The 20,258-nt window shown below is 36.6% G+C and overlaps 1 protein-coding gene and 1 long non-coding RNA gene across 2 annotated transcripts; one reads left to right on the top strand and one right to left on the bottom strand.

Annotated features, from left to right (window-relative positions):
* The first annotated feature begins 11,450 nt into the window (after positions 1-11,450).
* LOC103401092 (probable methyltransferase PMT27) lies at positions 11,451-15,982 on the top strand. The gene is made up of 8 exons (XM_008339798.4): positions 11,451-13,148; positions 13,244-13,393; positions 13,939-14,209; positions 14,328-14,438; positions 14,611-14,785; positions 14,868-15,140; positions 15,233-15,427; positions 15,510-15,982. The coding sequence occupies exons 1-8, from the start codon at positions 11,649-11,651 to the stop codon at positions 15,730-15,732; spliced, it is 2,898 nt and encodes a 965-aa protein (XP_008338020.3). The 5' UTR covers positions 11,451-11,648; the 3' UTR covers positions 15,733-15,982.
* Positions 15,983-16,029: 47 nt separating this feature from the next.
* Positions 16,030-17,696, bottom strand: LOC103401091 (uncharacterized). Its single transcript, XR_011575822.1, has 3 exons — positions 16,734-17,696; positions 16,441-16,552; positions 16,030-16,347 (listed from the first exon to the last, which is right to left on the bottom strand). It is a non-coding gene; the product is annotated as an uncharacterized lncRNA (long non-coding RNA).
* Positions 17,697-20,258: the final 2,562 nt, after the last annotated feature.

The following is a 20,258-nucleotide window of genomic DNA, read 5'->3' as shown; positions in this document are numbered from 1 at the left end:
CCATAAAATCTTCACCACCAAGCTCACCCTTCTCAAGTAACCTACAAGTTTTTCACAGGCTGTTCAAGATCCAAAGTGGCGTGATGCCATACAACATGAAATTGCAACATTTCAAGCCAACCACACTTGGACCTTCGTGCCATTGTTGCCCCACAAATGTCGCATTGGCTGGAAATGGGTCTACAAAGTGAAGCTTAAACCTTATGGGAGCCTCGAGCGGTACAAAGCTCAGCTCGTTATGAAAAGATATAGTTAAATAGAAGGTGTTGATTACTGGGAAACTTTTGCTCCAGTTGTCAAACTGACCACCGTTCGTGTGCTTCTTAGTGTTACATCATTGCGTGGTTGGCATTTACACCAGCTTGCTGTGAACAAAGCGTTCTTGCATGGTGATTTGTATGAAGATCTTTATATGTCCTTGCCTCTTGGGTTTGAACGAAAGGGGAAGACTCGAGTATGCAAATTAAACAAATCCCTTTATGGTTTAAAGCAAGCCTCAAGACAATGGTTTATCAAACTATCCAATGCTCTCAAGGCTGTTGGATTTCATTAATCATGGTCTGACTACTCACAATTTGTCTAAAGTCGTCAAGGTAGTTTCATAGCATTACTGGTCTATGTTGATGATGTGATACTCACATGAAATAACTTAAAAGAGATTGAAAATACTAAGCAATTTCTTTCCCTACGTTTCAAACTTAAAGACTTGGGGCATCTTAAATACTTCTTAAGGGTAGAAGTTGCAAGATCAAAGAAGGGAATCACTTTATGTCAACGCAAATATGCATTGGAAATATTAGAAGATGATGGGTTCCTTGGTGCAAAACCCTCATGGTTTCCTTTAGAACAAAACTTGTCCCTCACACAAACAAATGGGACGTTACTGAGTGATCATTCTCTGTATAGGTAACTCGTGGGAAGATTGATTTACTTGACCATCACGAGGCCTAATTTGACATATGCAGTTCATGTATTAAGTCAATTCATGGATAAACCATGGCAGTCACATCTTGAAGCAGTGCACAATGGTCTTAGGTACATTAAATAGGCTCATGGACAAGGAATATTTCTACCTTCTACAGGTTCATTGCAATTACAAACGTTTTGTGATGCTGATTGGGCTCAATGTAAAGACACTAGAAGATCGATAACTGGTTATTGCATCTTACTTGGTCAAGCACCAATCTCTTGGAAAACAAAGAAACAAAAACAAAGAAACAAAGTACTGTGTCTCGTTCCAGTGCAGAGGCAGAGTATTGTTCTATGGTCACTACATGTTGTGAAGTCACATGGTTGAAGAACATTTTGAAAGATTTGAGAGTAAATCATGCACAACGTGTTAAACTATTTTGTGACAATCAAGCCGTTATACACATTGCTTCAAATCCGGTATTCCATGAATGAACAAAGCACATAGAGATAGACTATCACGTAGTGCATGAGAAGATTTAAGGAGGGATGGTGCGAACAGCCTATATACGAACAACAAATCAACCAGCTGACTTGTTTACCAAGGCACTGAGTTCGATCCAGTATGAAACATTGCTTAACAAGTTGGGTGTTATCAATATACACTCCAACTTGAGGGGGAGTGTTAAAGAAGATATCTTTGTGATTAGTCAAATATTGTAAATTGTTAGTGATTTACTTCCTTATTTAGCTCTCAGTTAGCCTTGATTATAGGCAATAGAGTAGGATCGTGATGTACATTGTGGGTATAAGAATGTAACCTAGTTCTGTGAATAAACAAGAAAGTAATTCATCATATTACGTTCTTTAGAAAGCGAGACCAGAAGTCATCGTTGGAAGGCGATAGCACATAACTCATCGCTCAATGCCGAATTACAAACGAACGGTGCGGAATTCAATTTCAGTAAAAGTTCATCAGCGCTCATAGTCAACTACTAGTCAAAATTGAACTAACCTCTTGCCTAACTAAATTATATTAACGGCAATAATCCATCCGAGAGGAGAGGACCGCTGAATTTGGAGATTAATTTTTTGCCTAATTTTCTTTATGGCCTGTTGGGTGGAGGATGGTCTTACTTCTTAGGTCTACTTACGTAGATGCATGTAGAAGCAAATTAATTTTCAGAGTAAGAGGTGCCTATATTTGCTGTCACCCAGTGACGTCAAGAAATTTAGAAAAAAATTGCAACTATATATAACTTTTTAATGTCATTGCTAATCACAACCCTTTTATGTTTTCTAATTTACTTCTTTTATCATTGAAAAAAAATAAGTAAAAAGACCTTAATAATATAATTTGTTGCAAGTAAATTATGACTGGCTGATCGAAGAAACCTAACCCATGATGAGAGTTTGCCGTTAACCATCGACTTCAACAGTAAATATTGAAGTATCGGTTAATTTGCTTTGATATTTAACAACTAAAAGAAGAAGAAATAAACAAAAATTTGTACCTGGTTTATTTTCCATCATCACTTTCAAGAGCATCAGCAATCGTCTTGTTTTATAACTCAGTTTTTATTTTGATCACAGAAAGTATGGCTTAATTTTCATGGCACCTTCTCATTACTTCTTGTTTTGTCCAAATAAGTATGGCCGTTTTACTTAAAAACTAGAATATTTATCAATAATAGTCAAAGTTTAACACCCAATTTCATAAATGTCATTTTTTTTATAAAATCTTTCAAATATATATATAAAAAAAAACTCACTTAAATAAACGTAAATATCCTCAAAATGAAAACCAAATAAATATAGGTGGCAAAACCCTCACTCCCATTGTTGAGAGCAGCCTTTTCGCACACTCACCCTATTGTTTAGTTTTGATTGGTTTGTGAGGTTTGGAAAAATTCAGAACTTGCTAATCGGAATTACAGATTAATTAGATTTGCAGGTAATAGAAGCAAGAATTAAATTGGAACGATCCTCTTGTGAAAACGTTATTGTTTTAAATCTCTGTTCTCCAGCAAATTTAATTCGTAAGCATAATTAAATTGAAATTTGATTTCAATGAGTTAGAAACCTCAACTAATATCATGTTTGCTAAGATGATTGTACAAAGCATATTCTACCGAGACAATATTGTATCAATGGTAGCAATTGAGTTTTAGACATGAGTGGCAAATTTCAAGTATGTACTCAATTAGTGGACCGTTGAACAACACCCGCAACTGCTCCACGACATTTACCAACTCCCCTCGCCACGTCGCTCTTGTACAAATGTGTAGAGTAGATCTATTCAAGTGTTTTGGATTTCATGGGTATTTAGGTCTATTCACATAAGTTTTTTGCTATATTTGAATGTTTTTATAAAATGTGACATTTATGAAATTGAGTGTTAAATTTTGGCTACTATTGATAAATCCTCAAAAAGAAATTATTGTGTTTGATTATAACACACTAATTTTCATGGCACCTTCTTATTACCAGCATGTCATGTATCAATTTGTTTTGCTAATATAGTTAAACAAAAAATGTTCCTAATTAATATATTAAGCAAACTAATAAAAGAGACCTCATTGTACAAATTAAAATTAACATATTCAATGTGAAAAATTATTTCAAAAACAAGGATCGTAACAACTTTCCTCTTAGTTTATTTTTGACAAACTTTCCTCTTCGTTTAACTAAAAGTTAAACATTATTGAGACCTATCATTTTGCATATTAAATACAATATATATTAGACAATAGGCTTGACCCCTAAGCCACAAATTGGAAGCTTTGGATGGAAAGTTTATTCATTAGGGTGTTCAATTTCTATACAATTCACAGCGTCATGTTTTTCTGTCCGGTCATTTTCAGTAGGGTTAAAGTGCTTTCATATGTCCTAATTAATTAGCTCCCTAACTAATAGCGACTTCAGTAAACTTAATTAGCCACAAGCTCACATATTAACAGGTACGTGTGGTAGCATAATTCACTGTTCATATGTACAAAATAAACTAAGTTATTAACTTTGTTAAAATAAAAAAATAAAAAAATAAAAAATAAAAAAACTAATTAACTTAGCTAGGGTCATTGACTTGCCCATCTTCGCACCTATTGCACTTTTAGACACATCATAATGGATTTTCAAAATTTTAATTATGGTGATGCGGACAAGTGTATATATATATATATATATATATATATATATATATATCAATGATCAAGGGCATAAACTTTTATTCTTTTGGCTAATAATTAGTTCTGTGGAGATCAGTTAGATGACCAGATGGAAAAGAAAACTTTTAATGTACGAGAGTCACCTAATGTTTCTTATCAAAATAACTCAAAGTATAATATTAATAAATAAATGTATTATATTTAATAATTTTATAACATTGTGTGTGGCGATTTGATTGGATCACAACGAAGATCATCTCTAAACAACTAGGGTTCTAAATTTCTAGCAAATCGTTCATGTTTTGGATGAATTTGGTTTATCTCATAGTACAAATGAACAAAATATCATACCCAACTTTTCATACGATCACGCATCTTTGAATGGCACCACTACCTTTAGAACTAGTAAGTTGCAAATTCTTACCTTAATTCTTTCTTTAAAACCCAGTACAAGATGATGACTAGCTATGAAGATACATGAACCTTGTTACTGTCCTCCTCATCAGCTTGGTTATCTTCCGAATGTTCCTAAATTACTTTAAGATAATAAGCATTTAAGAGCTGTTGTATGTGTGATGGTCATGAGTAGGGGGAGTCTGAGCTGTGGATTATTTCAATATATATTAGGAAGGAAATAGCAATAGACTTGGGAGAAATTAGGCAATACGAAAACATGAAAGAAGAAAAAAGTAACATTTTCTCCAAATAGATGGTGAAATATGCATGCATTTTAATTAAAGATAATTCATTTAGAGGATGTTTACTTATAAGAAATAAATTTGCAATAAAGGTTCATTGATTTTGGGTATGACGATCTCAAATATAAAGGTATGTAATAATCAAAGTGCGGCTTGTCTATCCTATACCCGTGTTTCTTTTATTTTCTTTTTCTTCTTATTTTCACACCAAAGAAGTAAACATGTCTTAATAATTGATGCGGTGATAAACCTAGTAATTTGAAACCTTTAAAACCTATTTTCATCCAAAAAGAAAAAAGTGCCATAATCAATCTAAGAAAGTATCTCCTCAAGCATTAGATCCGACAAATTCAATTTAAATGAAGTTTCATAAGACGAACTAGAATCCTAGGAAGCCAAATGCTCAAATGAATATTCCTTCTTGTTTCACACATAATTTAGTCGATATTTGGACCTCTACATTGGGAAAGATATGGAACGAGAACCCTCCTTCCCCAATACACATTCACACGATTAAGATTCCCTGATCATGAGGAAGGAGAATTTTACTTAAGATGCTTTACTTGAACATCCAAGAATTAAAGAAAGTCTTAGATTAGGTAGCCAATCAAAATCATAATTAAAACAAAATATGAAATATGACATCTCAAAATTATTACAACAGTTCCAAAATATAAACACCAAGGTTTCTACAACACATGCAAGAATAAAGGACTCAACTTCGTGATTGGACACCGATAAGTATAATATCAACTGTTCAGAAATGCACATCTGAGTTAAAGATTATGAACAAAATTACAAACACTAATAATTATCTAATAAATTTTGACTGGTGTTTGTGTTTGGAGGGAGGTTTGTTATGCTTGACTATTCCTTGGATAAGAAAAATGAAATTTTAACGAAAAATTTTTGGTATTTTTTACTTTAACGAAAAATTATATTTTAATATTAAAAAATTAATTATAATATTATTTATTTTACTCTTTATTTTGTCATTTTCGTTAAAACTCAAAATTTTTAAAGAAGTGAGTAAAGAAGGTTATAACTTTTCATAAAGTCTACCTTCCCAACCAAAATTGTGGATTAAGAAATAGAGACGTATAACAAAAGCATCAAAGAGGGCTGTGCATGACGCATAAACCTATATGAAAGATGTGAAGGGATTGAAATGATGTAAAAAGAATATATGGCATGCCTATAATCTCATGCAAGCAAATATGGAGACACGTACAACTGCCCACACAGAAAGAGAGACAGAGAGAGAATCTCTTGGATGTTCAAATTGATTAATTAAGTTCCAAAGTTGCTAGTTAAACAGATGTAGATGATTATCTTAACTTTGTGTACGGTCGTTGTTATTAGGTAGAAATGGTCACGTTTTGCCACTTAAGCTTGTCTTAAAGAATTTTAGACCTCCATCATGAAGCTTCTTTTTAGTGAATTATTGCACCTTTGTGGTTTTTTTTCTTTTTTTGGTAAACCACCTTTGTGGTTTAGGACATAAAACAAATTTAAAATGTAATGTAATTCAAACACATAAAATTAAAACACTCTTAATAGGTAGAGTCATTAATAGCTAGAAAAAGTACTGGTAAACGTGTCAATTTTGTATATGTCTAAATAACATTACTTAACTTAAGAATTAGCAAAAATAGCCTTTAATCCATTTGTCATTCTAAGTTTCAAATAAACTTTTCTATTTTTCTTTAGTGGTAGCATGGTACATCTCCAAGGGAGATGTCAAATGCAACGTCTTCATTTCATGATGTCAATTCCAACATCAAGCTCTATACATGGGATAATAAAGAAGTGAGGATTTTTATATCATATCCGTTCATCGTATATTATGCAGTAAGAAATCATTGTAAATTTTTTATTTAAAATTGAATATAAACAATACTCGATGAAACCTGAACGCACGATGCATGATGAATGGATGTGATTGAAGGATTTCCGAGATCCTTACAAAGAGGATCCGGCGAGGATCCTCTCTCATAATAAGGGCAGCGTTGGAGTTGTATATACTTCAATATTCACTGTTTTTTTGTCCATTTAACATTTTAAAGACTCCGTTACAGATGCTTTGGGTTCACTTCAACTAAATGGAACATTTATTCTGAATCTCCTTCATCTTTCAAAGTATAAACTTTTGATTACTTAATTATTAATTTTGTAAAAAACTGAACAGTAATTAGTTGTGAAAATGGTAGATAATGCTGGTAACATGATGCAAGTGTGCCTTTGGAATTTTCATGATTAAATTGCCTCGATTGGACAGGCAGAGCATAAATACCATCCAATAAATCCTACTTAGTACATGGTGAAAGTGATGCACCGCCCAAATAGTACTATGGTAACATCAAACTTTTGCCATGAACCCTTTTGATTTTTTATTTTATTTTTATATTTTTTGGCACAGCACCTTTAAATTATTATATAATATGTTCACAATCATGCACTATATATTAGACTATTTTCTTCTATTCAGTAATTATTTTGTAGTGAAAGTCACTCAGTAAATGGTATAAATTGACCACCCTTTAGTTTTCCTTATCCTTTGATACCCTGTTCTTTTTTTCTTTGGTTACTTCGAACTTCGAAGGAGTAAAATGTTAAATAAGAATCCGTTAAAAAGGCTTACCTTTTTTACACACTTGTTTAATTTTATTTGTTGATTATGTATGATTTATCTTATTTGATGATCATAAATAAAGAGGAGTGTGTGAGACACTAAAAATAGTATGTGAAAATCACTTCTTTATTTGGCAACGCAAGATGTTTGATACTTATTTAAGTAGTTTTTTCTTCTTTTTTTGTTGTTGTTGTTGTAATTAAGTAGTTTAAAAATTGGTAGAATTTAACTTAATTATATGTTCTTTTAAACAAAGTATGTGGAATTACTGTTTGAACACCCAGATAATAGCTGAATGTATATAAACCACTTGTTATCGTTCTACAGGTCGTCAATATTGTTTCGAAATCTCTTTAGGGCTGACTATCAAAGAGATAAAGACATGCAATATCAATAAAAATCAAACTCAGAATAGTGTTGTGATATCGTAATCCAAGTCAATGGGTTACCCATCAAGTAATTAGTTTCTACTTTATTAGTTTATTTGATGGTAGGGAAGAGCAACAACAATTATTATAATTCTCTCGTGATCAAACAAAGATAACTGGTTTAATACTTGTGAATTTGTTAGTAAGTAATTATATTTAGTTAGTAGGGCTTAACTTAACCATATGATGTAAGACTGAACATTAGGGTTGTTCGAGCTCCACAACCCTAGCTGATCAGGTCAAACCAAACTTGTTTACGAGCAGGTTCGACTGTGTGAGAGTTTGATGGAGCCTCCAAAACCTACTCTTTTATTAGATGTGTTGTGTTGTTAGATTATTAATGCATTAAGTAAGAGATTATTATATTCTAGTAATAGAACGACCGATAGTTAACTACTAAAATGTCCCAAGTAAACTTGTAGTGAAGGTGGTATTATTAATATGATTGAATTGATATTAAGGATGCGATGGCGATTATATATATAGACAAGGTATGGCTATGAATTTGATATGGAGCCTATCCAACCGACACCTGTATCAAATTTGGCGCTTTTCTTATAGATATATAGACATATAGCTAGCTAGGGTTACTTTTAAAGTTTATAAATTGAAACTTTAATACTATTGGAGGCAATGGATGGTCGTTACCTGTCCGTTTCTGGGTCTGATAAACTCTCTTATCCTGATGAGGAAGATCACAAGGACGGGCCTGCCCTTCCTCCTCTTCCAAGTCATCCGAGAAGGAGAAAGGACTTCAATATCTTATACAAGCAAGCACGCATGGTGTTTAAACTAATGGGTCCTGAAAGATACATAAATAACTACATACCTTGACCGGTCAGTTTGAAAATGAAAATGCTCTCGTTAAATTTCGCACGTTTTATCTGGTTGTTCTTGTTTCTTTGGTTACAATGCAGTCGTTGTCTGAAGAACTTTTTTCATTTCTAGCTTCAGTTCGACCACAAAAACATTATTAAATCTTTAGGGCAACCCAAGAATAAACTCAACTTATCAACAATTTCGGTCCTATTTGATAATCATTTAGTTTTTAGTTTTTAGCTTTTATTTTGTGTTAGAGATAGAGAGAAATACATGAGAGAAATGTGGAAAAAACATACAAAGAAAGACACAAAATTAATGAATGCTAATAACTTGAAGCAACAAAATATATATTTTAAGTTGTTTTCATTTCAAATTTTATTTTCAAGCAAAAAAAAAAAGTGAAAATTAACATAACGAATGAGCACTTTTAACATGACAACTAATTCTGATTATTTTGGGTTCAACATGACAATTGTCAATCTAAGATCTTGTGTTCATTCAAGCAAAATGTACTTTATGTGATGAAGGATAAAGGATGAGCATTGGGTACTCAAAATAGGAAGGGGTGTGCTATCTACACACCTCATTTTACTTCTCACACACCTCTTGATAATTTTTTTCCATTGATCTTCTTCAATTCATTCGATCTGACGGCCGAAAATTAAAAAGATGTGTGAGAAGTAAAATAGGGTGTGTGGATATCACACCCCAATAGGAATTGGGTACTCAACGTCAAAAACTTCAACTGCACATACATGGGGCTCTAACTATTGATGAAGAGTACTCTATAGTATCGTTTGATGTCTAGAATTAAATTGGAAAACTCACTATATTCAAGGTATATTGAAGGAAGAAATGAAGATACTGTGTCCAATTTGAAGGTCGAAGATGAATATCACCCATTATTGAAACTTACCCCTTTCAATCAGTGGTGGATTCATGATTTGAACCTTGGGGTCCCAATGTTCCATACAAGATTTTTAGGTAGAAATAGAGCGCGAAGGGCGTAGAACAAAAAAATTCAGCTTATTCACTGTGGCATTTGATCGAACGTTCAGTGGGCTTGTTGTCGTCAACCAAATCATGTTGCACACATCTCAACATATAACGGCATATGCCAAAGGAATCTAATAAGTGATATAGAGAAAATTTGTTGAGTGTTGTCTACACAACCTATCGAGATATTCCTAGCATGCATTACATCAAACATTTAGTAGGCATAAAAAAGACCAGTACCAAATATTAAGAGAATCCGCAGAAGACCTTCATATGTATATTTTTCGGACTTCATATGGCCCTGGGACCACCTTGGTCCCTACTCCCATATGCCTCTGCTTCCAATCCGTCCCAAAATCAGAGGCCAAAGGGTTAGAAAAGATGAGTTACCTTCATGTCTAATCGCCCTCCAATCCTTTCAAATGAAAAAATAAAAATCATACAACTCTAATTTCAATAAACCTTGAATTTAACGAGTTATGAATTAAATCCAATCCTAAATACTAAATGAGCCCTAAAGGCGTCAAGGCACAAATTTGCTATCGTCGAGATTTGGGGCTTAGAATCTTCAGTGTGAAATAATTTAGGACCTTGTTCGACAACTATGGATTCGTAGATAACTCACTAGACCATGTATGTTAAAGGAAAAGATTGATATCAATTTTTAACTTTAACAAAATTTGGAAGTTGACATTCTTTTTTTTTCATTCATCTTACGTTGAATTCAGTATGTTATTTAATTCAATCATAAACATCAACCGAGTCATAAATTAACTTGAGACTGACTCTCATACTGTCGCACTCCCCCGTTTTGGGGTTTGGGTTTTAATCAAATCTCCAAATAACAACCACAAATTTTGAGATTTCATGATCCTATTGTGGGCATATACCATGGACCAAACCCACCACTTTCATTATCATCCTCTCCCAAAATCAGACTTGGGCCCTTCAAGGTGCCACAAGAGGCTGCCAAGGGCCCATGTTTTTCTACCTCCCAAACTATATGGACTGGCCCTAGCGCATGCAAGGGAACACTACATTGCAGGCAATTAGGGGTGAGCGCGTGTATCGGTTTAATTCTGTTTGATACCAAAAATACTAAATTAATAAGTACTCAATAGTTCGGTTCAGTTCTACTTTGACAAATACCATCATTGAGACCAAACCAAACCATTGTTAATCGATTTGGTTTGGTCAGTCAATTTGAGCTTATTCAACACATAAATACATATGTTCACCATTTCAAGAGTTTCAATCTTTTAAACATCCACACATTTTATGCATTTCAATTGCATTGAAAGGTTAAATTTTTCGGAATATAAAAAGTTTATCAAGTCAAATAGTTTTATGTTTCAATTAAATAAAATATCATGATGTAGCAAACAATTTATTAAGTGCAACCTCACATAAGATAAGATAAATATAAATCTCCTAATTGTTAATAATTATTACAACTTATAATATGATGAGACTTATGACATGTGTATGGTAAGACCTCTAGATAACTTATAATAAGTTGACGTATGTAAAATACATTAACTAATAATTAAAAAATACATGATTTGTTCGATTAAGTTTTAGTCGGTTTCAAAAATACCCAACCGATCCAAACCAAAAATAAATCGATTGGATTCGGTATTTAAATTGTTACTTTTTCTTGATCAAAACCAAACCAGACCAACCAAAACAATTCGGATTGGTCAGTTGAGTCGGTTTGATGCCCACCCCTACATTGCAATATTTGGAATAGTTTGCATGGAAACCCAAATATTTGATTGTATAACAAATTCCATTGTCCGACTCCCTTGGATCTTGAGACATTCCAACTTGGAATGCGTCCTTGTCTCTCTCTCTCTCTCTCTCTCACTTCATCTTCCTCCACAAACACAGATCCTCTCAGATAATTAATTCACACTTCCACACTAATCACATCCTATTTTCCAAACAACAGAACTCAAATGATCTCTCTCCCAATCGCGAAGACACAGACAGCACAATGGCGCTAGGGTTAAGGTCGCGCAGCAACAAGCGATCTTCGTCGTCGAATTCTTACGCTTCTACTGTGACGATTATGGTGTTCATATCAGTGTGCGTTTTGGCCGTGTGGATGCTCAACTACTCTAACTCAGGAGTCCCGCAAACCTCCACAAGTGCTCGAACTGCCACGACCTCCTCCACAGACGATGCTTCGTCGGATGATACTCAGGCCCAAGTGATCACCAAAAACACAAACAATGACGACGACAACAACAATAACAAGAACAATATTATTAACGAAACACCGAAGGCTTTTGAAGACAACCCGGGTGATCTCCCCGACGATGCCATCAAATCCGATGATCTGCTGAACAATTCAACAAAGGGTAGTGGTAGTAGTACTAGTTCATCAGAGCAAGACCAAAGTAGTACTGGCGATGGCGGAGGCCGCGGCGGTGATAATAAACAAGATTCTAGCGAAGTGCAGAAAGATCAGAAGGAGAAAGAAATCAGCCAGACCCAATTGGCTGAGGATCAGAGCGGCTCAGTGGTGGAACACAACCAACAACAAGCAGACCACGATGAACAGGGCACTCAGAAGGATTCTGACGATCAATCTGATCATAAAAAACAGAAGGGTGCCGACGATCAATCCGAAAAGAACGGCGATCAAATTATCACAAGCGACGATCAAACGAACAATTCAAAGAGCAATTCACAAGAGCATCAAGACACAAACAACAATGACAAGAATAATAATTCCGAAAGCAATAAGAAATCGGATAATGCAGATCAGCAGCAAAATGCAGCATCGTCGGATCAACAGCAACAGCAAGAACAAGAATTTCTAAGCAATGGGAAGCAGGGGAATTCATCGCAAGAATCCCAAAACGATCAGCAGCAGCAGCAACAGAATTGGGAATACAACGCGACCAAAAGCGGACAGTTGCAGTTCTCGGACGAGACGAGCAATGCAGTTGCCAGCTTGCAAGTACAGAGCAAGGAATCTACCGATCAGAACTTTTCACAAACACCTTCCGATCAGAACAAAAAGAACCTAGAAAAAACCCAGCAGCACTCCGACTCCGATCAGAAGAAGAAGGACGGCGGCAGCAGCGGCGGCGGAGGCAATGCAACCAATCAAAGCAAGGGTCCGGCAACTGAGTCCAACTCGGGCGATTCGCTATTGAGCGGGGACAACACTGTTCGGAAGGAGTCGAAGGAGTCAAAGAAGTCGTGGTCGACGCAGGCGGCGCAGTCGGAGAACGAGAAGGAAAGGCGCAAGGACGAATCGGACGGTCAGGACGGCATCTACGGATACACGTGGCAGCTCTGCAACGTCACGGCGGGTCCGGATTATATACCGTGTTTGGACAACGAGAAGGCTCTGAAAAAACTGCGTTCGACCAAACACTTCGAGCACCGGGAGCGGCACTGCCGGCAGGAGGGGCCCACGTGCCTGGTCCCACTACCGGACGGATACAAAATGTCCATCGAGTGGCCGAAAAGCAGAGACAAGGTGCGAAATATGTAAGATTTGTAGGATCGTGTGTGATTGAATTATTTGAACGGCGGGATTTGTGGGGGTGTAACTTTTTTGTTGTGGTCTGGCAGATATGGTATCATAATGTGCCGCACACGTTGCTGGCGGAGGTGAAGGGCCACCAGAACTGGGTGAAGGTTTCCGGTGAGTTTTTGACGTTTCCCGGCGGCGGGACGCAGTTCATACATGGCGCCCTCGTGTACATCGATTTCCTTCAAAACGTAAGCATCCTTCATCTTTGATCAAAATCCTCTACTTTTTATTAAAATTGGAAATAATGTTTTTGTAATCACACTTCATGAGTGACGGTAAGAGATATATGGCTCTTATGATTCATCCGTTCACGCCCCCAGCAGAACCGCGGACCGGCTTGTATGACAGTTAATGTGTCAATTAACCAGTAATTATATTAATCGAACATGTTATATCAATTGCGTTTACAAAGATAAAATCTTTAGTAGGACAGCCTGATCACGTGACAAGTTGAACGACTCTCACAAAGAAACATATGTCCTTTGTATTTAGATATCATACAACCCCAAGTCAATACGGTCCAATTGCATGTACCCTCGCTCTTTATGAAAGTACGTGACCAGTCCACGTATTCCTAATTCCGCCGCTGTATGCTCAATTGTGAGAATCCGCACATCGGTCTTTACTAATTATGTTTTTTGTATAAAATAAGCTTTTAGTTAATATCTGGTAGAAATTGAGTGCTAATAACATAGGAACAAATAGATGATTAATGTTGTTAAGTTGCATGCAGGCAGTCCCGAACATCGCATGGGGTGAGCACACTAGAGTTATATTGGACGTTGGTTGTGGGGTTGCAAGCTTTGGTGGATATCTCTTCGACAGAGATGTTCTAACGATGTCGTTTGCACCGAAAGATGAACACGAAGCTCAAGTCCAGTTTGCCCTTGAGAGAGGCATACCCGCAATCTCTGCAGTCATGGGTTCTCAGAGGCTGCCCTTCCCCAGCAGGGTCTTCGATGTCGTGCATTGTGCGAGATGCAGAGTCCCTTGGCACAGAGAAGGTTTGTCAGAATGTGTGGTTTAGGTTCACAGTCTGACGGCATAAGCATTTGACTAACAGGGCACACACATTTATTATAACAAGCACATTGTTAGGGTTTCCTCTTTATGACACTGCAGGTGGTACGCTTCTTTTGGAATTGAACCGGGTTCTGCGGCCCGGGGGTTACTTTGTATGGTCAGCCACTCCTGTTTACAGGAAGGAACAAGAAGATATCGAAATTTGGAAGGGTAGGGTACCGAATTTGTTATGAACGAGTACAGCTTAACGAGGAATGCTCTCTTGTTACGTTTGATTGACAGTTTGATAACAACAAACATGGAACTATTTGATAAGCGAACATTTCCCCTATTTAATGAGGCAACGATCAAAACTGATATAGAGAACGTTTCAATTTTGTAGAGATGTCTGCACTGACGGCCTCCATGTGTTGGGAGGTTGTAGCCATCAAGAACGACAAGGTTAATTTAGTTGCGGCCGCCGTCTACCGTAAACCAACCTCAAATCAATGCTACGACCAAAGAAAGCAAAAGCAGCCTCCTATGTGCAAAAACGACGATGACCCGAATGCTGCCTGGTAATTAAGTTTCCCTTGATGACCGAATTTCGTAGTCTAATTTTATCATGACTCAGGGCTATATATACCTACTTCTCTACAGGTACGTACCTCTACAGGGATGCATGCACCGGGTACCCACAGACAAATCGGAGAGAGGGACTAAATGGCCTGAGAAGTGGCCTAGTCGCCTGCAGACTCCGCCTTACTGGTTAAACAGCTCCCAAATGGGCATCTATGGGAAGCCAGCACCCCAAGATTTTTCAACAGATTACGAGCACTGGAAACGTGTTATCAGTAACACTTACATGAAGAGTTTGGGTATCAACTGGTCGAACGTCAGAAATTGTATGGATATGAGAGCTGTTTATGGAGGGTACTGCTAATTTATCGATGAATTTTTATTAATGTAATTAGGTTTACTTAATTCTAAGTGGTAATCTCAACTAAGTTGTCATACGACTGCAGATTTGCTGCAGCTCTGAAGGACCTTAAAGTGTGGGTCATGAATGTGGTGAACGTAGATTCACCAGATACACTCCCCATAATCTACGAACGGGGTCTTTTCGGAATTTACCATGACTGGTGTGAATCGTTTAGCACTTACCCCAGAACCTATGACCTACTTCATGCAGATCATCTCTTTTCAAAGCTTAAAAAGAGGTACAACTTAAATCTATGTTGCTATTCATTTCTATGATCTCTAAGTCATGGTAAACCAGATGTACCTGTTTTCGCTTCCCAGATGCAAACTTGCTCCGGTACTGGCAGAGGTTGATCGGATTGTCAGACCAGGAGGTAAGTTTATAGTCCGGGATGAGTCGAGCACAATTGGGGAGGTTGAGAACTTGTTGAAGTCCCTGCATTGGGAAGTTAGTCTAACCGTCTCCAAAAACCAAGAAGGAATGCTCAGTGCGCAGAAAGGGAACTGGCGGCCAACCACATATGCAGATAGAGATTCTTCTTAACATACACAGAAACACAGCATTCAGCTCATATACCGTGATCTCAAACTGTTGGTACCCCGGAACTAGTGATGTGCTAACCAATTTTTAGCATCGTGGTCAATTTGGATGCAATCTAGTTTTGCTACATGACTGAACAAGATTGATATGTATTTGTTCATGTTGTTAAATGCATGTAAACCTGTGAGATACATGTAATTATTGAAAACTCAAATGCAAGACGCATAAACATTACATTCACCTACCTAGAAAACGAAGGCGTTATCATTTCTGTATCAGTGTCATCGACAAAAGAAACAGTTGTTGAATCCATTCCTTCAATTTGGATTGCAGAAAATCTTAGTGTGACAAAAATAGAAAACCGAGATTGCTGGTTATCAAATGCATACAATTTCTCAAATGTTGTGGAAAATCGATGAGGTCGTGCTAATTCAACATTACACCGATTATTATGTTTTACATCACTATCATTTTAGGTACATCAAAGTCAGAGAACTAACTCATTAATCCCCATATGCAGCTTCGCATCTGCGCTCGGGCTTCTTCATTTAACATATCTCCTCGACTTTATACTAAGAAGAGTCTGAAGCTGGCCACTCAGAACTGCTGCTTTGAGGTCTGAATTGTAGTAAAGAATTAAAAAAGCAGATTGAAGGGAACAATGCCAGACGAAAAGCATGAAAACAAGCACAAACACAGATGAGAGCTCACCATCAGAGACGCCAATGTGCTTTCCATTCACAAAAATCTGCGGGACAGTGGTTCGGCCCACCACATCTAGAAGAACACTCTGAATTTGAGCTCCATCATCTTAGTGAAATATCTGAAGATGCAAACAAATATTGATACAAATTAGTAATCTCAGACCAAAAGATCAGTAATTTATAAATTAGTGAAAAGATGCAAACAAATATTTCTCAAAATTATAAAATTGAGCTACTAATACTTCTGAAATTACAATGTGATTGCTTTACGATTTTCAAAGTTTGAGGGAGAGAACGTACGGGCAATAGGATTTGGAGAAGATGGCAATCTTGTTGGAGTAGATGGTGTTCTGCACGAACGCCGCCGAAGACGAAGACGAAGCCGAAGCCTCCACAACGACGCCGTTTCCAAAAAGTAGCAGAGTCGCCGCCACCGCCGCGATCACAGCACCGCCCAATAACTCTGCCCTACGCATCTTCCCACCACGACACCGCGATCCCGCCGTTACGCCATTCCAAAACATGTTATCATTTCCCGTTATATCAGAATCCGTGGGCCGGGCCCATTAATTGGCAGGCCTTTTCATCAAATTCGCCCAGTTTTTATTTGTTTTTCTTCTAAATTTAATTTTTCATCGAGAAATCCAGGCAAAAAAAATACCAAAATTCACTAAAACAATCTGAACAAATTGTGAATATTCAATCTTTGAATTGAAATCTGGTTACAAAATTATCTTAAGATCTACAGCATCAATTCGAATTCAAGCTATTTGGAGTTGGAATCACATTTGTACAGCTTGTTGTATTCGTCGAGCTCGTCGTAATACACATCCCACACGCACCGTACGCATCCGCTGCCGCAGCAATCGCCCGGCTCCGGCTTCTCGGGCGGCGGAGGCGGAGGTGTTTTCTCCGCTGACTTTGCTTCTTCCTCTTTCGGCTTCGCTGCTTCAATCGGTTGAGGGACTCGAGTCTTCGTTGCTGCTGCTGCCGCATCGCCGTTGCGGTCGGCCATGGAGTTGTGCTGGATGGTGGTGCGCGCGCAGAGGGGTAGGCGTGGTGGAGGTCGTTGGGGGTTGATTCTGGTGGTGTTTCGGATGCTTATAGCTCCTCCTCTCATGGCCAACATCGTGTGGGTCCGGGCATTCTCTGGTTTTGCCACGTTCTGTTTGGTTAGCGCCTGAGGTATACGGTAGGAGCTCCCGCAGACAATGACGATGCGGTGCTGTGTCCATACACGCCACGGCCACGGCTACGGCTCATAGTTTCCTGACCCGTCTAGTAGTCTAGTAGGGCTGGGTTTGGTTTTTTGCCAAAACCGAAACCGAATCGAAATTTCGGTTCGGTCTTTTTTTTTTCGGTTTCGGTTTTTTCCGGTTCGGTTTCGGTTTTTTCGGTTTTTTTTTTTTTTTTTTAATGATGTAAATGGAAGGAATAAATCTCCCAGTTCTCATATATCAATGGAGCCTGCTCCGCCCAGCATCGTCTTCCATTTCCTGACCCGTCTAGTCCCCCAAAGAAGCTTTTGTGGTAATTGAGAACAAAATTTTAAATTAAATTTATATATTAATTGATGTGTTATCAGTCTTATTTATTGTGTAAAGGTTTTTCTTGGTAATAGGTTATTCAATCTCCTTGATTGAATAGTAACTGATTTTAGTAAACAATTATTGCCTATCGCATTTTCATCTTTAAATTGAATGGTCTAAGCAATTTGTATTAAAATATTATTATTGTTATTTTATAAAATAATTTTGGATATGATTTTATTTTAAGTAAAATACCAAATTAACTAAATGCAAATATTACATAAAGTATTAAATTAAATAAATATGAAATTACATAAATTACTAAATTAAATAAATACAAAATTACAATCCAAAGTAAATAGAAACTTATGGCCTCCGATTTTCAACAAATTCCCTAGCAATCACACCAATTTGTGGTGCTAGGATATGTGGTACTAGGATCTTCAGTGCTACGATCATCTCCACTTGTTCCCTTGTCTTGCACCACATCCGCTTTTCAAGATGTTTTATATCATTTTTCTATTTCAATAAAATTCCTTTTGTTTTATGGTTGTTCGTAAATAATTTTCTTTTGCTAGGGTAAGGCCACGAGCCTTAGCATGAATATGTAGTCTTTATTTAATTGTTTATGATATTATACACGTATACTTTGAATTATTAATCACTGTGTTTAAACTGTCTTTGTGTCTTAATGATCCGTGACCATTATGATGTTTAGATAAGTAATTGGATGCAATTTATGTTGGAATGTCACCCTGAAATTGAGGAATGCTTCTTGTGGTTAATAATTGTAAGTTCACCTAGGGCGAATGCCACATCTTAGGGGTTGCATGGTTTTTCAAATGGTTTTCACAAAACGTAATGAGTCATGCATGTTTATATTTGATCTGAATGCCATAGACGGATTGCATGTTTGATATGCGTTCTAACTTGAATGTCACAAGTAGAATATGCATAAGGAAAATCTAACTTTCAAAGTTGCATGTGTAATTCGTAAGTAATTGGTAAAACTACATAGAATTGTTAAGGTGATGGTGGAACACTAGTGTTTTTACAATTTTAATTTTCAAAATTGTTTTCTTTATTTTGCTAATTTCTTTAATTGTTTTAATTTAAAATTCGTTTTTAATATTTCAGGTTATAAAATCGACTTTTTTTGTTTTTTTTCAAACTTTGTTTCAAATAGTTAATTAAGAATTAGTTTTTTTTAGTACCGATATTTTTATACTAAGGGGAGGGGGAATTTGGCTAAGCCACATAATGGGCAATCTAATTTGGTATTGAATTCGCTATCCACGAGATTTGAACCTAAGACCTCTCACTTCCAAGTGAAGATGAATACCACCAGACCGTAGTACTAAGAGGCAATTAAGAATTAGTTTAAATCCAAATTATTCAATCAATTCCTATGGAAACGACCTTACTTGAACAGTTTATACTACAACTACCTTGTTCTCTTGCAAGTATTTTTAAGTGTTCTTATCCCCACTTTTGCAGGTGGTAAAAATCTTATCAGTAGAGATGATCTAAGAAATAAGAACGTTAATCAATACTTAATTAATAGTCCAATGGCTAAATTAGATTAAGTTCCCGTGGTGATAGAGTAGTCGGAAGATAGTGTCCATGGTAAAAAAAATTCGAATCTAAACCCTTGTGGTAGGGCGCGTTAAGATTCAAGCTTAAAATTAACATTTTTGTCAACTCTCCATTAACATTCTTCCATCTTTTTTCCTAGATAGCTCATCATCCATTTGGGTTCTGCCTTTGCCTACTTGCTTTTCTGCATCCATGCTATCTTTCTTTCTTCTCATTGCCTCTCCAGACTTTCAACCTGCCTCCCTCTCTCTCTCTATCTCTCTCACTCTTCAGCTTCCCTTCGTTGTTCATGCCATTATTGATGAACAAATCCTCAGATGAGAATTACTGTCATTTGTTAGATGTTTGAAAGTCAGTGGGTCACTTAGCTAGTTGACTTGGCACTATTAAGCAGTACCTTCCACATCTGGTAGCTATGCAGCACTATCAAGATTCTTATGAGCATACCGTGTTTTGTTACTAGTCGTAATCTAGATTCCTATAAAATTAACAAACAAGCAATCCAATTAAAGCACCCACATAAGAAAGGATAACTAAAATTTTCAATTTTACTTGGACGGGCTAGTGCTGCATTGAAAAAATCTAGTCGCATTGATGGACAAAAGAGTTTTGAATGAAATTGTAGCATAGAGTGAAGGATTCATATCCTTGACTGAATGGGTTTTTAATTTTTTTTTATTTTTTATTTTTAATTTTTTTT

Source organism: Malus domestica, chromosome 15 (genome assembly GCF_042453785.1).
Source record: "Malus domestica chromosome 15, GDT2T_hap1".
NCBI classification, from domain to species: Eukaryota; Viridiplantae; Streptophyta; class Magnoliopsida; order Rosales; family Rosaceae; genus Malus; species Malus domestica.
Note: the sequence above shows the minus strand (reverse complement) of the source record. Positions and strands in the feature narration are given on the sequence as shown.